The sequence below is a fragment of the Suncus etruscus genome, chromosome X, assembly GCF_024139225.1.
Source record: "Suncus etruscus isolate mSunEtr1 chromosome X, mSunEtr1.pri.cur, whole genome shotgun sequence".
Taxonomy (NCBI): Eukaryota; Metazoa; Chordata; class Mammalia; order Eulipotyphla; family Soricidae; genus Suncus; species Suncus etruscus.
In genome coordinates this window covers 67,847,616-67,870,023 of record NC_064868.1, presented here as the reverse complement: position 1 = coordinate 67,870,023, position 22,408 = coordinate 67,847,616, and the positions used below count along the sequence as shown (strand labels likewise).

Genomic DNA, 22,408 nt, shown 5'->3' with positions numbered 1-22,408 from the left:
AAAAATTATATTAAAAAAAAGAAAATTACAGACCCTGAACACAGATGCAAAGATCCTCAACAAAATCCTGTCAAATAGGATCCAATGCCTCATCAAGAAGATCATTCATTATGATCAAATAGACTTCATCCCAGAAATGCAAGGATGGTTTAACATCCCTAAATTTATCTATATAATACACAACATCAACAAAAAGAAAAAGAAAAATCACATGTTAAGTTTTATCACCCATTCTTGATAAATGCTATCAGCAATATAGCAATGAAAGGAACCTTTCTCAATATAGTTAAGTCCATCTATCACAAACCAATGGCAAATATTATCCTCAATGGAGAAAAACTAAGAGCCTTCCCTTAAACATCTGGTACAAGACAAGGCTGTCCTCTCTCACCACTCCTATTCAACATAGTACTGGAAGTACTTGTTATAGTGATTAGGCAAGGAAAAGATATTAAGAGCATCCAGATAGGAAAGGAAGTAATCAAGCTCTCACTGTTTGCAAATGACATGATACTATATTCATAAAACCCTAAAAACTTTACCAAAAGCTTTTAGAAATAATAGTCTCATATAGGAAAGTGGCAGGTTACAAAATTAACACCAAAAAATCTATGAACTTCTTAGACACCATTTATATTAGTGTCCCACAAACTCAAATATCTTGGAGTCAACTTAACTAAAGATGGGTAGGACCTATACAAAAAAAAGTACAAAATCCTGCTTCAGGAAATCAGAGGACACATGGAAATGAAAACACTTACTCTGCTCATGGATTGTCAGGATTAACGTCATTAAAATGGCAATATTACCAAAATATTGTAAATATTTAATGAATTCCATCGAAAGATTTCCATGACATTCTTGAATAAAGTGGATTAAACACTCCTAAAATTTATTAGTAACAATAAACACCCAAAAATATCTAAAGCTATCTTTGGGAAAAGAAATATGGGAGGTATTACTTTCTCCAATTTTAAAATGTAGTGCAAAGCAATAGTTATTAAAACAGCATGTTATTGGAATAAAGACAGATTCTCAGATCAGTGGAATTGACTTGAGTGTTTAGAGAATACTTCCTAGACATACTGTCATTTAGTTTTTGATAAAGGGTAAAGAAATCCAAAGTGGAGACAGCAAAGCCTTTTCAACAAGTGCTATTGGCACAACTGGTTAATAACTTGCAAAAAGGCGAACATCCCCAGCTAAGACCATGTACAAAGGTAAAATCCAAATGGATTAAATGCCTTAATATCATACGTGAAACCATAAGTGTATAGAACAACATGTAGGTAAAACACTTCATGACATTGTAACTAAAGGCATCTTCAAGGAGGAAACAGCACTCTCCAAACAAGTTGAAGCAGAGATAATCTTATAAGAATATATTAAACTGAGGTACTTCTGAACCGCAAAGGACATAGTACCTAGGATAAAAGAGCCACCCACTGAATGGGAGAAATTATTCACTCAATACCCATCAGATAAGGGGCTAATATCTGAGATATACAAGTCACTGACAGAACTTTACAAGATAAAAACATATAATCCCATCAGAATTGGGGACAAGAAATCAACAAACACTTTATCAAAGAAGAAATACAAATGGCCGAAAGACATATAAAACAATGCTCCATGACACTAATCCTCAGGGATATGGAAATTAAAAGAACTATGAGGTATCATCTCATGCCACAAAGATTGGCACATATCACAAAGAATGAGAACAAGCAGTACTGGCAGAGAATTGTAAAGAAAGGAACTCTCATTCACTGCTGTGAATAGTCAAGCCTATATGAAAAACTCTATGGAGATTCCTCAAAAACTGGAAATTGTGCTCCCATATGATTTAGCTATACCACTCCTTGGAATACACAAAAGGAACTAAAACATGCAATTCAAAAATAACTTCCTGGTGGCGTCATGCTGGGAAAATCTACACACGCACAGTGATTCCCGACTGTGAGTGTTGCCTGTGCATGTTTTTCCACCGTCCTATCTCCAAAACCTCTTGGGAGTGGGCCGAAAAGGGCCCAGAAAAATAGCTCTCCCAGAGGCTCATCCAAGGGCCGGAGAGCCAAGGAACTGTGTCTCACCATGAAAACTGGCTATCTGCAGTATTCTGCAGAAAGGAAGGTCCCCTGTTTGTGAAGTCAGGCTGCAAAAATCTACGCCCGCCCAGTGATTCCTTACTGTGAGTGTTGCCTGTGTGTGTTTTTCCACTGTCCTGTCTCTGAAACCTCTTGGGAGTGGGCCAAAAAGGGCCCAGAAAAATAGCTCTCCCAGAGACTCCAGAAGAGCACAGCTGCCATGCTTCGCTTTGCAGCCACACACTCTTTCAAACCAATGAACCCCACCACAACACGCAGAAAAAAATCACACTACAAGCTTGACAATGGGGATACCTCAAAGGCAAACACCATGCACAGAGAATGAAGACGATAGCTCGGATGACCTAAAAAATCCCAACCATCTGATTAACCTCTCGGATAAGGAGTTTAGAATAGCAATATGGAAGATGTTGTAGAACTCGAAATAAGTATAGATTGATCTGAACAGAACACAAAGAAAGAAATCAGAAAACTCCAAACTGAAATAAAAGATCTGAAAAAAATGGTAGCTGAACTGAAAAACTCAGTGGATGGCCTCACCAGCAGTGTAACAGCAGCTGAGGACAGACTTGGTGTGCTGGAAAATGAGATGCAGAAAAACTCAACACAGCAGAAGAAATTGGAAAAGAACCTTAAGACAAATGATCAGGCAATGGAAAAAGTACTCAAGAAATGTGAACTTTGATAAACTCAACAGAAACAACATAAGAATCACTGGAGTCCGAAAGGCCCAGGCAGAGATCTCCAGGAAGAATCAACTGTCAAAGACATTATCAAAGAGACACTCCCAGAGTTAAAGACTACATGCAATCAAATCCTGCATGCCCGAAGAGACCCAAAGAAAAACACCCCAAGTCACATCCTCGTTACAATGACAAATCCCACAGATAGAGACAGAATGCTGAAAGCAGCAAGATCAAAAAGGGAAATTACATTCAAAGAAGCATCCCTAAGACTTACAGCAACATGTCACAAGAAATTCTCAAGGCCAGAAGAGAGTGGGGGATACTGTGACAAGACTGAATGAATGGATGCCTCACTGAGAATACTGCACCCAGCCCGACTCACGTTCAGGTTTGAAGGAAGGACACATCACTTCATGGATAAACAACAGCTCGGAAACTTCAGAGATGAAAAACCTGCCTTAAAGGAAAAACTGACATGTCTACTTTAAGACAAGAGAGACCAACAAACACAGCAAACTCATCTACTATGATGACATTAAATCCTATGACAATCATTCCCTCAATGTCAATGGACTAAATTCACCAATGAAAAGACACAGAGTGGCAAAATGAGTCAAAAGAATGAATCTAACCTTCTGCTGCCTAAAACAAAAACACCTGAATAGTCAGAACAAACATAGACTCAAAATCAAAGGCTGGAGGAAAATCATCCAAGCAAACAACACCCTGAAAAAAGCTGGGGTGGCCATATTAATATCTGATGACACCAACTTTATACTCAGAAAAGTGGTAAGGGACAAAGATGGACACTATGTACTAATCAAGGGATATGTGCAACAGGAAGAAATCAGCCTATTAAACATATATGCACCCAATGAGAGACCAGCAAATTATCTAATACAATGACTGACAAATCTGAAAGAAGAAATCAATAATAACACAATAATTGTGGGGGACCTCAACACGGCCCTATCAATACTTGATAGGTCAATCAGATTGAAACCCAATAAAAACATACTAACCCTGAAATGAGTAATGGAAGAAAGAGGACTAATATATATATATATATATATATATATATATATATATATATATATATATATATATATATATATATTCCACCCCCAAAAACCTGGATACACATTCTTCTCCAATGTACATGGGTCATTATCCAGGATAGACCACATGCTGACACAAAAATAACATCAAGAGGATAGAAATCTTGCAGCTACCTTTGCTGATCACAAGGCTCTGAAATTAGATGTGAACTACAGAGCCACACAGAAGAAAAACTTTAACAATTAGAAATTAAACAGTCTGCTCCTGAACAACCAGCGGGTTGTGAAGACACAAACTTCTAGAATTCATGGGACACAGCAAAAGCGGTCCTGAGAGGAAAATTTATAGCTCTACAAGCACACATCAGGAAGGAAGAAGGGGCATACCTGAATAACTTAATAATGCAGTTCATAAAATTAAAAAATGACCAACAAAAGGAACCAAATATCGGTAGAGAGAAATAAATAACAAAATTGAAAGCAGAAATCAATGAAGTGGAAAACCAAAAAAGGATTCCGAAAGGTCAACGAATGCAGAAGTTGGTTCTTTGAAAAAATAAACAAGATTGATAGACCATTGGCAAAACACACAAAGAGAGAGAGGAACCTGATAACCCATATTAGAAATGAGAAGGGGGATATCATGACAGATACTGCAGAGATCCAAAGGGTAATCAGAGACTAATTTGAGAAACTTTATGCTACGAAACATGATAACCTAGAAGAAATGGAAAGATTCTTGGACACTTATAACCTTCCACAGTTAAGTAAGAAGGATATAGCATATCTAAACACTGCCATCACTATTGAGGACATTGAAACTGTAATCAAACATCCACCCCCAAAGAAAAGCCCAGGCCCAGATGGATTTACTAATGAATTCTTTCAAACCTTTCAAGAGGAGCTACTACGAATCCTATCCAGGCTCTTCCATGAAATTCAAAAAACGGGAACACTCCCAAACAGGTTTTATAAAGCCAACATCACCTTGATACTGAAACCAGACAGAGATGCTGCCAAAAAAGAAAATTACAGACCAATATCCCTGATGAATGCAGATGCAAAGATCTTCAACAAAATCCTGGCAAATAATATCCAATGCATCATCAAGAAGATCATACACTACGACCAAGTAGGTTTCATCCCAGGAATGCAAAGTTGGTTTAACATCTGTAAATCTATCAACATCATACAAATATCAACAACAAGAAAAATAAAAATCACTTGATCATATAGCAGATGCATAGACTCAGAGAAAGAATTTGATAAGGTTCATCACCCTTTCTTTATCAACTCTCTCAGAAAGATGGGAATGAAAGGAACCTTTCTAAGTCTAGTTAAAGCCATCTACCACAAACCAATGGCAAATATTATCCTCAATGGAGAAAAACTAAAAGCCTTTCCTCTAAATTCTGGTTCAAGACAAGGCTGTCCACTCTCACCACTCCTGTTCAACATAGTACTGGAAGTGCTTGCTGTAGCGATCAGGCAAGAAAAAGATATCAAGGGAATCCAGATAGGAAAGGAATAAGTCAAGCTCTCACTGTTTGCAGATGACATGATACTCTACTTAGAAAACCCTAAAGACTCTACCAAAAATCTGCTAGAAGAAATAGACTCATACAGCAAGGTGGCAGGCTACAAAATTAACACACTGAAATCAATGGCCTTTTTATACACCAATAATGATAGGGAAGAGGTGGACGTCAGGAAGGCAATCCCATTCACATTAGTGCCACACAAACTAAAATATCTTGGAGTCACCTTGACCAAAGACATGAAGGACCAATACAAAGAAAACTATAAAGCCCTGCTCCATGAAATAAGAAAAGGCACATGGAAATGAAAATACATACCCTGCTCATGGAATGGCAGGATTTACATTATTAAAATGGCAATACACCCCAAAGCATTGTACAGATTTAATGTGATCCCTCTAATGATACTCATGATTCTTCAAAGAAGTGGATCAAACACTTATGAAGTTCATCTGGAATAAAAAATCCTCTACTGCTAAAGCACTCCTAGGGAAAAGGAAAATGGGAGGCATTACTTTCCCCAACTTTAAACTGTACTACAAAGCAATAGTTATCAAAACAGCATGGTATTGGAATAAAGACAGATTCTCAGATCAGTGAAATAGGCTTGAATTCTCAGACAATGTTCCCCAGACATACAATCACCTAATTTTTGACAAGGGAGCAAGAAGTCCTAAGTGGAACAGGGAAAACCTCTTCAACAAGTGGTGCTGGCAGAACTGTTTAGCCACTTGCAAAAAGGCGAACAGAGACCCCAGTTAACATCATGTACGAAGGTAAAATCCAAGTGGATTAAAGACCTTGATATCAGACCGGATACCATAAGGTATATAGAACAACACATAGGTAAAACACTCCATGACATTGAGACTAAAGGCATCTTCAAGGAGGAAACAGCACTTTCCACACAAGTGGAAGCAGAGATCAACAGGTGGGAGTACATTAAGCTGAGAAGCTTCTGAACCTTAAAAGAAATAGTGCCCAGGATACAAGAGCCACCCACCATGTGGGAGAAATTATTCACCTAATACCTATCAGATAAAGGGCTAATATTCAAAATATATAGATCACTGACAGAACTTTACAAGAAAAAAAACATCTAATCCCATCAAAAAATGGGGAGAAGAAATGAACAGACACGTTGATAAAAAAAAATACAAATGGCCAAAAGGGACACTGATCATCATCACTGATCATCAGGGAGAGGCATATTATAACAGGTATGAGATACCATCTCATACCACAGAGATTGGCACACATCACAAAAAATGAGTACAATCAGTGCTGGCGGTGATTTGCAGAGAAAGGAACTCTTATCCTCTGTTGGTGGGAATGCTGTCTAGTACAACCTCTATGGAAATTGATATGGAGATTCCTCCAAAAACTGGAAATTGAGCTCCCATTCAACTCAGCTATTCCACTCCTAGGTATATAACCTAGGAACAGAAGAATACAATACAAAACTCGTTCCTCGCACCTATATTTATTGCAGCACTATTCACAATAGCCAGGCTCTGGAAACAACCAAGATGCCCTTCAACAGACAAATGGTTAAAGAAACGTGGTACATATACACAATGGAATATTATGCAGCCGTCAGGAGAGATGAACTCATGAAATTTTCCTATATGTGGATGTACATGGAGTCTATCATGCTGAGTGAAATAAGTCAGAGGGAAAGAGAGAGATGCAGAATAATCTCACTCATCTATGAGTTTTACAAAAAATAAAAGTCATCTTTGCAGCAATCCTCAGAGACAATGAGAGGAGGGCTGGAACTTCCAGTCACTTCATGAAGATCACCACAAAGAGTGGTGAGTGCAGTTATAGAAATAACTACACTGAGAAGTACTATAATCCTGTTAGTGAATGAGGGAACTGGAAAGTCTGTCTAGAGTACAGGTCGGGGTGGGGTGGGATTGAGGGAGATTTGGGACATTGGTGGTGGGAATGTTGCACTGGTGAAGGAGGGTGTTCTTTACTTGACTGAAACCTAATCACAATCATATTTGTAATCAAGATGTTTAAATAAAGAAAAAAGTTCAAAAAATAACTTCCTCACACCTATATTTATTGCAGCACTATTTACAATACTGACTGTAAATAACCAAGATGCCCTTCAATAGAGTAATGGCCTACGAAACTGTGGTACATATACACAATGGAATATTATGCAACTGTCAGGATAGATGAAGTTATGAAATTTTTCTATAATTGGATGTACATGGAATCTATTTTGTTGAGTGAATTACATCAGAGAAAGAGCAATACACAGAAAATATTCACAAGCATGCATGGGTTTATAAAAAGTAAAGACATTGTAATAAACCCAGAGAGAATAGAATAAGGGGCTGGAAGGTCCAGCCCATTATATGAAGCTAATCACAAAGAGTGGTGAATTCTGTTAGGGAATTAACTGCATTATCCATTAGCATGACAAAGTTAATGAAGGAGTGAAGTAGTATGCCTGTTTTAAATACAAGCAGGGGTGGGGGAGAATGGAAATTAGGGGCACTGGTGGTTGGAATGTTGCACTGGTGAAGGGAGGTGTTTTGCTTATGACTGAAACCCAACTGCAATCATTCTTGTAATTATTTTTCTTAAAAATTTTATTTAAAGTAGAAATACTACATATTTTTGTGTAGTCATTTATAAGCCTAATACGTTGCTATATTAGTATATTTGTTTTTAAAATTATTAGTAGAGTTTCTTTATGTATATATCATGTCATTTGCATATGCTACTGTTTGACTTCTTATATAAATTTCGCTTCTTTGATCTTATTATTGCCAAATTGCTACAGCTAATACTTCCTGCATTACATTCAATAGGTTGGAGAAACTAAACATTTTTACATTATGCTGATATTGAAGGGAAGGTTTTTAGTTTTTCACTTTTGACTATCATTACTGGCTGTGGGTTTTGTTATACAGGTGAGACAATCTTTTATATATGTTTACTTATACATAATTTTTGAGGGGTTTTATAATGAATGGGTAATATTTATTTAATGAAATTTAAAGTATAATTTTATTGCATTATCATTATTTTTTAAGAGTTAAAAATTTATAATTTTAGGGGTATTATATGACCACACCATTCCCAAAACCAGTTTATTAGCTTTATTTTTAGCTTTATTTTTTAGGTTTATTTATTTAGTTTTATCTTTATTTTAGTACATTATAAAGTCTATTAAAATCACATAAATGCTCAAACCAATTTTGTTAACTCTTGTTTGGTTTTATACTGAATTTACTAATAATTATGTTACTGTATTTTGTCAAAAAGACTTCAGTAATGAAGATAATTTTTGCTTTTTTTGATAACTGAATGATATTAACAGATACTAATATTCAGAGCACAATCAGCAGAGAATATTGAAAATGGGTTTGCATGGAAAAATCTCGAGAATTACTTAACTCTGTCCAAGACTGTATGGTAATATATAGCTGAGAAAGATAGATTTTGATCGTAGGCTGTTATTTGTTAATTTTATAATGAAAATAATGTATCTAGGTGGTCTTCCTTAGTTGTTTAGTTTGTTTTTCTTATAATCATTAAAATGGAAAATAATGCATATGGGCAGTGTCTAAAAATTTATGTTAATTTGCCTTTGTTTTTCTAACATTTTCTTATAAATTAAGGATATATAGCAAAGTTGAGAAAACTGATCTGATCATTTATACTTGACTTTTATACCCTCTTTTATTTGTATCTTGTTACAGAAGAAGCTACTATGGAGGAAACTGGGCCAGTTTTAGTTTTTCAGGTCTGCTCTCCTGGATAAAGGAACACCAGGTAAATTTCTTATTTGATTTTTTAGTTGCCAGTGTTATATTTTGTGTCACATGATAGCCATTCACCAAAACAAAAATTGCCCTAACTTTACCTGCAGTACAGAAATGCTACCTTAATTTTTTAATTATTTAACAAAATGTCGTAATTCTTTCACCGCCTTTAGTTTGTAGAGGTAATTTTTGAATAGATATGTTGGCTAAAACTATAAATAGATAGTATAAATAGATAAGCCATTGTATGTGATAGAGCACTTTCTATGAATATGTCCAAATATAAGACAAGATTTTTTCCCTTAGTGCTTTTGAGGGAAAATTATTCTTTAAGTTATTTTATTGTTCCAAAACTAAAATTTGGTGAAGATATTAGTTTCATGATTTTCATATTTAATAAGTCACTGCAAGTATCAAGTAAGAGTGAAAAGATAGTTGGGCCAGAAATATAGATCAAGAAAAGAAGGCAGGTGAAGAAATTTAATACATAAAATACAAAAATAAACAGCCTTCCCACTCAGCATTTAGAAAAAATGTTTTTTCTCAAACATATACTATATTTTCACTTTTTATGCTTGTCTAGATGTATTTCATAATAGTGTAGTTGTTTTGTAAAAACCTTGTATAAGCTCTAATTATATTATTTTTCTATGTAAAAAACATTTTTCCTTAAATGTGGGAGGATATCATTACTGTAGAGACTGTTGTAAATAGACCATTTCCATTTTTTTCTTCAGAGAATAGGATTACTTCAAAAGTTTATCTAACAAAAACTCTTAAGATCACCATAACCTAGATTGTAGGAACTGGTTATTATGGCATGAAAGTGAATATTTCCTGCCATGGTGGTTTCTTGAGAACAATGTTAGAGTTTATTATATAGCTCAATACATGTGTCCATGTTCATACCTAATGTCTAGGCCTCTTCTTTCACCTGTGTAAGATGTCACATATTTTATCTCATGATGCCCAATCTTCCTAAGTTCTCTCCCTTGCCATCTACTCACCCCTAGAGTAGGATGTCCTGGTCTTGTCCTACAATCTGCTCTATCAGTATATACTTTCTTAGTCTGAAATCTTGTCTCTGGCCCTCTCTTGGACTGCAAACTAATGTTTTCCTGACACTTCAACTTTCCCTAGTCTGGTCACAGCCACATGTGTGGAGGTGAGATATTTGACACTGTACTGCAACTACCCCAGCTTTCCTAGTCTTCAACCACCATCACATGATGTGGGTGAGTCTGAAGCTATGAACCATGGCTTTCTTTGTCATGTGTGTGGCCACACATTATTGTGTCGAAAGAGATTGGCTAGAGGATTTATTTTATCCTACCCCAGCCATCCCATTATCTATTTTGACAGGATCCTTACCTTGGGTAAGATTTAAACTGACTAAATTCACCTTGTGTTCCACATTTTGGTTCCCTCTGTATCAGTTATGCCACAGTGAATAATTTTTAAAGTAATTTTAAAGAACTATTTGGGGGCCAGAGTGATAGCACTGTGGCTAGGGTATTTGCCTTGCATGTGGCTAAACTTGTTTCAATCTTTCGTATACTATATGGCGCCCTAATGATATATGAGCACAGAGCCTGGGGTAACCCTTGAACTTCTGCTGGGTGTGACCCCAAAACAAAAAACAAAACAAAACACAATGACCTTCCTTATATGTATGAAAATGGGACATGTGGATTGAAGTTGTGCATGTGGGAAATGAGAGTGATAGACTATTAGATAAATTGATTCAGTTAGCTAATATTGCTAAAACATATTAAGCAAACAGTATATTTTGCATTGTAGTTGTACTCCTTGATTTATTGATATACATGATCTAAAATACCTCTTGTTAATAATGCTGCAGTTAGATATTAGGGGGCCCCAGTAATTTTTTAAAAAATATTAAAACTTAAGAGATTTCTTATATCAATGCAGCCCCAAAGCATAAAGATTACTTCCCTTTTTTATTACAAATCATAAACTCTTTGAAGAAAATGAGGTAATACTAATGCAGCAAACCATGTCCCCACCCAGAGAGGGTTGAACCCCCCAAAAAGAGATGTCACAGAAGAATCACTAAGATTAATAAGAAGTCATCAAATGAGGAGACTGATAATATCCAAAATAACTCTGTTTATAGATGCAAAACTGCAGCAGAAAGGAAAACAACATTTGGGTAAATTGTATAAAACCTCTTCTAAGAAGCCATTTGAGATGTGCTCCTCAAGCCAATGTTCTCTTTTGAACACATAGCTTGTTTGCTTGTCTCTGTATTATTATTTACTTCCATTTCACTCTGGAGAAACTGGTACATCCATACATCCTATACATCCTATCCTTTATCTTTCTTTACATCTTTCTAATAAGTTTCTTTAGTAAAAACGATATTATTTTACTGTTTCATCACTTCCTGGATTTTTTTTGGTGAGGAAAATGTGGCAGACCCCAAACTGCCTGTTTTAGATTAGAACTGATTTATTAGTCTTGACAAAAGCAACCCATTTCCCCTAGCATTGGTGACTAAGGTGGGTCTAGTAGGAAGGTAGAAGCACTCTTTTCTTGAGTCGACTACACTTGCTCACTGCTTTACTAAGTCAAATTCAACAATAACAAAGGTATTTATATTATGTATGTACTGCAGATTTAGTTTAAGAATGTAATTGCATGAAATGAGAGTGTGAGGATCAACCAATATTTCTTAAAAAGTATTTCATATAATTCCTTTTTGTTCAGGTTTTTTAGTTAATGTTGGTACAAGGGTGTATTTATATTATATATATTTTTTAATTTAGTCACCATAAAACTACAAAGTAAGTCATGATTAGGTTTTAGGCATACAATGTTTCAGCACCAATCCCTTCCTAGAGTCCACTTCCCTCCACCAATGTACTCCATTCCCCCACCAGTCTGCTTCACTAGAGGGACTTTATGCATTGTAGTTTACTGCTGCTCATAGGGTTTCATACAAAAACCTTTGCCATCTTTCAGCATCTTCTCCTCCTGGCTTCTCTTAACTACAACATAGTTGTTATCCTCTCCAAGTCCTGTTCCCCAGCTTCCTCAAATAGTATATTTTCTTTTGAATACCAGTTCTAATTTTTATTTAGGAGTACATTTTTACCACATTGTGCTCATCACCAAGTTCCTATATTCCTTCACTCTAAAAGATGATTCCCGCTAATTTCTACCTATGTTAACTTCAGTTTTATCAACAGAATATAGGGTTTTTACTGGACATTTCCTATTTTCTTGCTTTGCTTCTTTCTGTGTTTGTGTATATACATATATATGAATTATGTGAAATACAATTGTATATAATAAAATATATTTCATATTATAAATTAAACCTTTTTGAAAGTTTATTTTGAGGAGTCAGGAGATACACTACTAGGTATTACTCCTTTGAGCTCCATGGGTTGTAACCTCGCCAAAAACAGTTTTTTTGAAATACATTCTTGACATTTGGATAAGGTATATTTTATCATCTTTGACAATTCCCTATATACAGAATCTGATATATCATATAATTTTCATAATAAAATATAATTACAAATTACTGAAAATATTAATGTATCACTTTGAATTCTTAGTCAGTCCTTACATGACTCTCATATTATAGATTTTTATTTATAGTTTATTGTGAATTATTCAGGGATAATTATAATCCTACTTTTCTGAAATAATATATAACCATGTATTTTAATAATTTGTAGTACATAATAATTATATAATGTACATTGCTTTTCATATAGAATATAATTCATATATTCAGAATTTGATATGACTAGTGATAAATGTTAAAAGATATGCATATAATTAGAATCAGCAAATTTAGAACCTATTTGGCAGCAAAATTTGGACAAGCTTTATTAGCATGTAATACATGCAACAGATACACTTGTTTCACCACTGGCAAGTTTGTTTTCCTGTTTTTTTAAAACAATGTTAAATCAGACATGTATACATCATTTTATCAAAATATTGAATATCCTGTTAGAAACCAGAGCTAGCTTTTAATAAGATAGATTTTGTAAATTACTTTCCTCTCTTTGAATTGACATATTCTGGAATCAGAAAGTAAAAGCATTCTTTAAATTTTGATGGGATGAAAGCAAAACATGAATCATTCAAAAAATAAATTTTGCTGAGATATACAATTTATCAGGAGAATAACGGCTGAAGTTGCTCAATTTAATTAAAACTTTGTACCTGTATTTTGTTTAGGAAAATAGTGACATTGGAAATGAAAGTCTAGCATGGAAAGTGCAGGTTCTTGAAAATGAAGACACTATTGCTCTCAGCAGGAAGGACAAAACCATTCAACATGTGGAAGTATTTTGTTATGCCAGGTATGAAAATTAATTAGATAGATGAACTAAATTAATGATATGTGAATTTACATTAGTTTGGGAAGAGAGCTTCAATAGTGTCAATGTAAATGGTGTCTGTAAACAAAGTTATTGCACTCCACTATCGCAAAATTGCCCATGATCTTTTCATCATCCATAGTCCAGATTTCATTCTCACCTCTCTTCTTTCCCCTTAATAGTCAGTTACATAATCCGGGGACAAATGTCTGCTATTGTTCTATGCAGTCTATTACTTGTTTTGTGTCTCTGTATTCCAAAGATTAATAAGATCCTCTGGTATGTGTTCTTCCTATTTTTCCTTACCATGTTATCCTCTAGTTCTGTCCATATTGTAGTGATCTGTGTGATTTGATTTTTTTGTATAGTAGTATTCAATTCTGTAAGTAACCAAACTTTCTTTATTCATTTGTCTGTAAATGAAAATTGGTTTATTTCAATTTCTTTTTTTTGGATTTATTATTTTTATTATAAACTATTTATAGGGCTGTGGCATTAGTAGAGCAGGTCTGTCACTTGCCTTGCATGCAGCCTACCCAGATTCATTTTCTTTAAATATTTATTAAGCACCTTGATTAGAAACATGATTGTAGTTGGGTTTCAGTCATAAAAAGAACACCCTCTTTCGCCAGTGCAACCTTTTCACCACCAATGTCCCCAATATCCCCTCCCCCCCCCGCCTCTATTCAAGACAAGCATTCTACTTTTCTCACTCATTAACATTGTCACCATACTTATCAGTGTAATTATTTCTCTAACTGCACTCACCACTCTTTGTACTGAGCTTCATATTGTGAGCTGGTCCTTCCAGCCATCATCTCTATTGTCTCTGGGTATTATTACAATAATGCCTTTTCTTTTTCCTTTCTTTTCTTTTTTTTTTCTTTGATTTTGGGCCACACCCAGTGAAACTCAGGGGTTACTCCTGGCTATGCACTCAGAAATTGCTCCTGGCTTGAAGGACCATATGGGAAGCCAGTGGAATTGAACTGCGGTCCATCCAGGCTCAGCCACATGAAAACAAACTCCCCACCCCTGCACCATCACTCTGGCCCCTTTTATTATTCTTGACATCCACTTTTGTCATTTCTCTTTTCAAAGCTATTATATTCTTTTTGGATTTCAACTTGTTGACTTATCAAGGGGTGACAGGCAGTATTGAACTTTCCCACTATTATGGAGTTACTGTTGATGTCTTTCAGATTTGCTAACAATTGTTTTAAATATTTTCTGTTTCCTCATTGGGTGCATATATGTATAGATATGTATATATATTTAGGAGTGTGATTTCCATTTTTTATACATATGCTATAATTATTATAAAATGTTTATCTTTGTCCCTTATAACTTTTTATTTATTTCTTTTTTCTTTTCTTGTGGGGAGGGGAGTGGGAGAAGGGAGGGAAGGAGGAAGAGCAGGGAGGGGAGGGAAGAGGAAAGGAAGGGAGAAGGGATGGGGCAAGGAAGAGGAAGAGGAAGGAAGCCTTTATAACTCTTCTGAGTCTAAAGTTGTGTCATCTGAGAATTATATAGCCACTCCAGCTTTTTTAAAGGAGTTGTTTGCTTGAATGATTTTTTCCTCTAGCCTTTGATGTTGAGTCTATGTTTGTTTTGGCTATACAGTTGTGTTTCTTGTAGGCAGCAGGATGTTGGACTCAGCTTTTTGATCCATTTTGCTATTCTTTGTCTCTTAACTGTCTCTTATCTTTAGAGAGATAATTGTCATTTAATTTATTGTCATCGTTGTATTGAAGATATTGTCATCTTTGTATTGAACATGTGTGTCTGTTAGTTTTTCTTATCTTAAAATAGAACTCTCAATTTTTGTAAGGCTTATTTTGTGTCTCTAATGTTTCTGAGCTGTTGCTTATCCCTGAATCTATGTACACTTCCTTCATACTTGAACATAAGTCTGGCTGTGTACAGTATTCTAGGCAAAGAATACATTTCATATAGTTTTGTCACTATATCCCACCACTGCCTTCTGACCTTGAAGGTTTCTTGTGACATTTCTCCTGTAAATATTAAGGATGCATCTTGAATGTAATTTCTATTTATGATCTTTCTGCTTTCAGTATTCTTTCCCTATTTGTTAGATTCTTCATTGTGCCTAGGATGTGTATTATGGTTCTTTTCAGGTCTTTTTAGCTGGTACTGTTTAGGCATGCAGGATTTGGTCATATGCAGTCTTTATCTCTGGGAGTTTCTCTGTAATGATGTTTTTGACTGTTGATTCTTCTGGGGATCTTCTTCCTGGTTCTCTGGCATTCCAATGTTGTTTCTGTTGAGTTTATCAAAGACTTCTACTTCAATCTGTTCACATTATTTGAGTATTTTTTTCATTGTCTGATCATTTGCTTTATGGTTCTTTTCCAATGTCTTCTGTATGGAGTTCTGCATCTCAACTTCCAGCTCACTAATTATGTCCTCAGCTGGTCTTACTTTGTTGGAGAGGCTTACTATTGAGGTTTTTATTTCATTTATTTACTTTTTTATTTCTGTTATTTAGTTCGTAATTTTTTGATACTATCTTTATGTTCTGCTCACCTCGATCCATATTTTTTTTATTTCTGTAAACATCCTCCATATTTCTTCTCTAAAATCCTTATCCGAGAGGCTGATAGGTGGTTGTCACTTTTCGTTTCTTCAGAGTTCACATCTTCATTCTCTGTGCATTGTGCTTGTCTGCATTGTTTTCCCATTGTCACACTTTTAGGGTGGATTTTTTTCTAAGTGTTTTGGTGGGGTTAATTGACTAGAAGATGCACTCCTCTCTATCCACCCTTCATGGGCAGAGACAATCCACCTTGCTGAGGAGCCCTGAGGAGATAATTTACGCTGGGTATTTCTTTGCCTCCTCAGGCAGGAAAGCAGGCAACTCAACAGCAAGCAGGAGAAAGCAGCAGCCTTTCAAGCTGTGTCCTTTATGATAAAGCACAAAGCAGGGGTTGGGCTCCATCCTTCCTGTGCAAAGACAGTCTACCTTGCTGAGCAACTTGGTGGGGTTTCTGGCCTCCTCTAGGAAGGACAGCAGGGAACAGGGCAGCAAGCAGGAGGAAGCAGTGGTTTTTCAGTCTATCTTCTTTGTTCAAAGCCTTATTTTTACTTTTCTCGTCATTCTCTAATTTTATACAGAGGAATAACAATAGATGAATACACAAATCCATTTTAAGAAAAAGGTTGGGAAATATCATACGACTCCTTGACTGAAGTTCCTTTATTGATGTATAGTGGCAGTCATTCTCTGACACTTTTAGTTGTACATTTTGATTGTACAAGGTCTCTGATTTTTTTATTATTTTCTATTATTTATGTGAGTTGGTATTAAATATATAATGACTGACAATTTTGAGTACAAGGATATCTTATTGCCAGTTTCTTTTCTCTTCACTATCATTTTTAGTAACTTGTCAAAATAGAAAATATATGTTTATTTTTATTAGGAGGTTTATTTTAAAACAAAAATAATTATGTCTCTGCTATATGTTTCTTTCATTTGGCATCTTACAGAGTACATAATAAGAGATATGTGGAATATATAACATGTATGTTTTCATTTAATTGGAAAATATAAGTAGAAATATATTAGTAAGCAAAAAGAGATCTAACAATAACTGGTTAAATACAGAACAATTCTACTTATCTATGATGAGTACAATGAACATAAATAGGAATTAATACTGCACATAGCCCACTCAGGCATTAACATCCTAAGTTTTGTATTATGGCTAAAAACTTGAAGTTGTATGAAAGGATATAAGGACAGAAATAGCTGACACAATGATGCACTATACATCATCATCCAGTACCACATATTAAGTAATATTTAGTCATATTTTTACAATTCTAATTTCTATTTTTTCTAACATAATAATTTAAAAAATAAAATAGAAAATAGGTAACTTCTGTAGGCAAGAATTCCGAAAACCATACTAAAATCAGGATTATAGTCCTGCTTTACCATTCAACTTATGTGACATAGACATCTTTTTCTATAGGTCTTTGTTTTATTAATAGCAAAATATGAAGGGCTAGCAATAGATAATTTCAGATGTTCGTCTAGATTCTTAACAGTCTTTTATTTTGGTGGTTCTAGTTCATATAGTGACACAAGGTAAGTAAATAATTGCAGTGGGAATCTGAGAACAAGCTTTTGCCATTTAATGTAGGATCAAATGACATTTTGTTTTGAGTTTCAATGAACCTTGAAATTTTCACCATTTGTTAAATAGAACAAAGTGGAGATTACGGTTGATGTTTCCAATATTATTTTATTTTATTTTGTCTTGTCTTTCTCTTTTTGCACTTGAGCATGATTTGATTTCAGAACCGAGACTATTGTGTGGTACCTGTCTTTATTGCTGTAGTGCTCACCGGTTATTTAATTCAATATATTTTTCTGTGCTGCGGACCTTTAGCCTAATGAGATAAAAAGTCCCTAAGCATAACCATAGTGAGTTCATTTTCCCACTGAGCATCAAGTGGGAGCACGAAGAGGCGAATATGAAATATGAATTATGAAATGTGAAATAAATGAGACCACACAGAATGCATGGGGACTTGCATCTAGAAAGACGAAGACAAATTTATTTTTTGAGCTGGGTAACTTTTAAGGATTGAGCTCTGGAATGCAGGGTGTAATTTTGGAGATCAAAGAAAGTGGGAGATGGTCAGGGAAACAGAATGAAAGGCCATGGCTAAAATCTGCATATTAAAGAACCGATACTGAAGGTGAAAAGAAGTTTTGTTGTGGGTTAGCTTTGTTTTGGGTAAGAAGGAGAAACCAGGTAATTTTCAGGGAAGTGGGAAGAGAGAGAAATGTTTTAGAGTTTTGGGGAAAACTGAAAATTGCTTTACTCCTAAGCTAAGTTTTGGAAAAAACATGATCTTGGCGCCAAGGTAGCAGAGATCAAGAGAACTGGTTAATGGGAGACTTTTGGCAGGATTTGTACTGTGCTTCTTTGCTAGAAAGAAATATAGAGGCCTGATTTCTAATAATGGTCAAAAATAGAGAGAGAGAGTTACAGCCACGTTTTAGAATTATGGCCAAACAATCCACTCAAAGGGTCAACTGATTTTGACTGCTCTAAGCGAGCCTTTTTGGCAAATAATTCTTTTTCAGGAGTGCAACACTTCTGATGTGTTGCCCTTCCTGACTGGGGTGTAACATTTCTGTATTGTTGTAGTATTTTAATTACCTTTTTCTTGTCCTCTCTCAAACTGAGGTTGGAAGCCTCTAGAGGGACTCTGCCCATTTTCAGTGTATTTGACTTTTGACTTCTTTTTTCCCTCTTATTTTGTACCCCAATCTATTGCTTTTCTTGCCTTCAAACAAAACCACATACCTCTATTTTTCTAGCTCTGCCTCTTAAATAGAGGGGGAAACAAGGGAGGGTTCCAGGACCAAACAGATATGTGATCACTAATAGTAAGCCAGACAAAGAGGGGTCCACCTACTCTAGCAGTCTGGGGGGTGATGGGGTATATGAGTTGTAGAAAGGGAACTGGAATGGGTATTCCTCTGATTCAATGTTAATATGTACCTAAAATACTACTGTGAAAGATATGTAAGCCATTATGTAAAAAAACAGTGTTTTTAATCAGAAACTTTCTCTGACTTACATGTATTATTATTATATTGTTGGACGCTGTTAGAGCTAGAGAGCAAAATGGAGTCTCTGATGCCTGAAACATAAGGCCTGTATACGTGACAGGCGGCCACTGTGGCATTTACCCCCTGGACCTAAAACAAATGTTAACCAAACAAGTCAGATGTCCCAGTAAACCGCCTGAGTTGCTAAGATAAGATCACACATCCTGTTAAGCTACCATTGTGAAAGAATGTTTGTGCCCCATAAAGATAATGTAAAACTGGAAAGTCCATCCTGCACGACGCCCCTACTTTTCTATAGATACCATGGAAAAGTACTGAAAGCTACTTCCTTATGCTGTAGAACTATATATAAGCTTGTCTTGCTTTAATAAATTCAGCTCTTGATCAGCAAGCTTGACTTGAGCTCATTTCTTTCCCAGTCTCTTTCCTCCTTTTTAGGTGGATCCCGCTCATGACCCACAAATTACTTCGCGATCCTCAGTCCACCCTGCGGGCAGGGTCCCAGGGGTCGCATTATATCATTTATATTATATGTTATGTTATGTCACTATATTATCTTATATTAATTTACCTCATTATGTTAATCAGTTTTGTCTCTTGAATAAATTCTTACAATAAAAAGAAATTAAAAAAAGAACAAAGTACAATGGAATTAACTCATCCCAAAGATTCTCCTAGATCTCTTAATTACAACTCAGATGATTCAGAAAAGTTCTGTCTGAAATCAGACCAATTGCTTACAATCATTCTGCTCTCAGTCTCTTCCAGAAATATAGATAAATTTAAAAATAATGGGCCGGAGAGATAACATGGAGGTAAGGCATTTGCCTTTCATGCAGAAGGTCATTGGTTCGAATCCCAGCATCCCATATGGTCCCCGAGCCTACCAGGAGCGATTTCTGAGCATGGAGCCAGGAGTAACCCCTGAACGCTGCTGGTGTGACCCCCCAAAAAAAACTCAAAACGAAAATGACTGGTTTATTTGATGTATTAACTCTTGATCAATTTCTTAATCAATTTCTAATATTTATATATTAATTCTTTACTTAAGTGTTACTTAGTCTAAAATAAATATGGCCATCTCTCTGGTTTTTTAATCTACCATTGGCTTGTATGATTTTTGTTATTTTTTGAGTCTGTATTAATCATATGAAAATAAATATATTTCCTGTGAATAGCAGAAGTTTGGACTTCTGACAATTCAGTTATTTTCTTTTGGTATATTAAATCCATTGAACTTTGGAGATTAATAATATGAAGGATTTTGCTTGCCAATTTTCTCTAAGAATTTTGTTTGTTTTTGCTGTTTGATATTTTGTGTTGGAGAAAGAGGGTGTTGAGCAACACTTTCAGTATTCCTTGCAGAGTTGGTTTGAATGCAATAGAAGATTTTAACTGTTGGGCATAGGACTTGTTTAATGGTTGTTTCATTTCAATACTTTAAATTTAAATTTTCATTTTCTTCTTGCTAGTAGAGTTATTTGAGAAATTTGATGTATTTTTTATTTCCTTTATATCTGAGACGTTGTGTCTCTATTGCTCTTTAAGAAGTGTAACTCTCTCTCTTTGGTTATTGTCCCTTTAATATAATGTGTCTTATTGTTACTCTGAGCATACTTTGCCATTCTGCACCTCTTTGATGAATACACAAGTCTCTCTCCTGAAAAAAAACTTAGGAAGTTTTCTCCTATTATCTCTTCTACTAGCCATTTTTTTTCCATTTCTTTCTCTACTCTTCTGTGGGAGATCTTTTCATTTGGAGGTAGCTTCCCTTGTTATTGTCTATTAACTATCTTCAATTTTCTTCAATAGATATCATTACCTTTATATTTTTGGGGGGTTTTGCTCCACATTACTCTCTAAGGTATTACTCTTAGCTTTGCATTCAGAAATTACACCTGGCAGGCTTGGGGAACCATATGTGATGCTGAGGATTAATTACCTACAGTCAAAGCAAATGCCCTGTTGGCTGTGCTATTGCTCCATTGTTTTGTTTGTTGAACTTGCTCAGTGCTTTTTCTTTGACATGTGTTCAGAGATCATACTTTTATAAGTTCAGGAAAACTGTATGTGGTGCTGGAAATCAAACCTAGTTTGCTGTTGTTAAGGATTGGGCTTTAATTGGTATAGCATCTCTCTGGACCCTACTGCTTCATTATTAATGGTGTCAAATCTTATTTATTTGTCAGTTATTTGATTGTAGACTTCTTTCATTTTGCTGTTAAGTTTTATAATTTTAAAATGATTTTTGTTTCTATTTGAGTGAATTATTTAATTTTCTGTTTTTCTTTCTTTGTTTTTATAGACTCTCCCATTCAGTGATTTTCTTGGTTTTCTGAACATTGTGATGACTATTGAACTAAAGTCATCTACCATCAATATCCAAAGCCCTTGAAAACTTACTTGTGTTTTGCTGTTTGTTAAAGCAACTAAACTTTTTCATATTTAAATTATTCCTGCTGATTTTTAGGTGCTCAATGAGAAGCTTCAAGTTTTCTGAATTTTCTGAATAGTTTCTGTTAGGTCACACCCTGATTTTTTCTAAAACAAAGTCATTTCCCCAACTTCCTCTTTCTTTTAAGCAATCTCTTTGACTTATAAAAGTCCACTTGGATTTTACTTTACCCATCCCTCTCCTGGTTAGGAAATAGATAGGTATCAGTTTAGTTTGGTGCACAAAGAGAGACCACGAAGCAAGAAGCAAACTCAACTCTAGGGATTCTCTCCTGACTGGCTTGGTTTATTAATTAGTTGCCGCTACCCTGATTCTGGCCCATATATTCAGGGTTGTAAATACTGTGTCTGGGGTATTTTCACAATGGGGACCTGAATGGGATTGTGGCAACCCAAGAAGATCCCAACAGTGGTGAGTGATTTTATCCATCGCATCCCCTTTCAGCTGGACTGAATGTACCGTATTTTTTACTGGAACATTGATACACATGGCCCTCCTCTGAATGGCTTCATATTACATTATCTGTATTTCTCCCTCTGCCAGGTTCCCATGAGATTCTCTCACGTACATTACCAAGAGGGGAAAAGTGCCTACCCAGTGGTGATGAGTTCTCTATTTAAAAGTCCAATGCCCATCACCTTTGTTTTATCAAATGTGTTTTGTGGAGGACCTAGGCTCCCCAGCCTGCAGCAGTTTATTGAGATCACTGATGGGGTCAAAGCCAAAGAAAAGTCATTTTGGAAGGGAACCAACATCAGGGAGATGAGTGGGTCTCCCCACCCATATTCTGGCCCAGG

General features: G+C 35.5%; 2 protein-coding genes across 2 annotated transcripts in view; one reads left to right on the top strand and one right to left on the bottom strand.

Annotated features, from left to right (window-relative positions):
• Positions 1 to 22,408, bottom strand: part of PCDH11X (protocadherin 11 X-linked) — a 1,221,358-nt gene that overhangs the window by 418,936 nt on the left and 780,014 nt on the right. The window lies entirely within an intron of this gene.
• Positions 1 to 22,408, top strand: part of CHM (CHM Rab escort protein) — a 199,593-nt gene that overhangs the window by 60,627 nt on the left and 116,558 nt on the right. The window contains exons 3-4 of the mRNA XM_049766603.1: positions 9,116 to 9,188; positions 13,400 to 13,524. Of these exons, the coding sequence (XP_049622560.1) occupies positions 9,116 to 9,188; positions 13,400 to 13,524 (198 nt within the window). The remainder of the gene's footprint in view (positions 1 to 9,115; positions 9,189 to 13,399; positions 13,525 to 22,408) is intronic.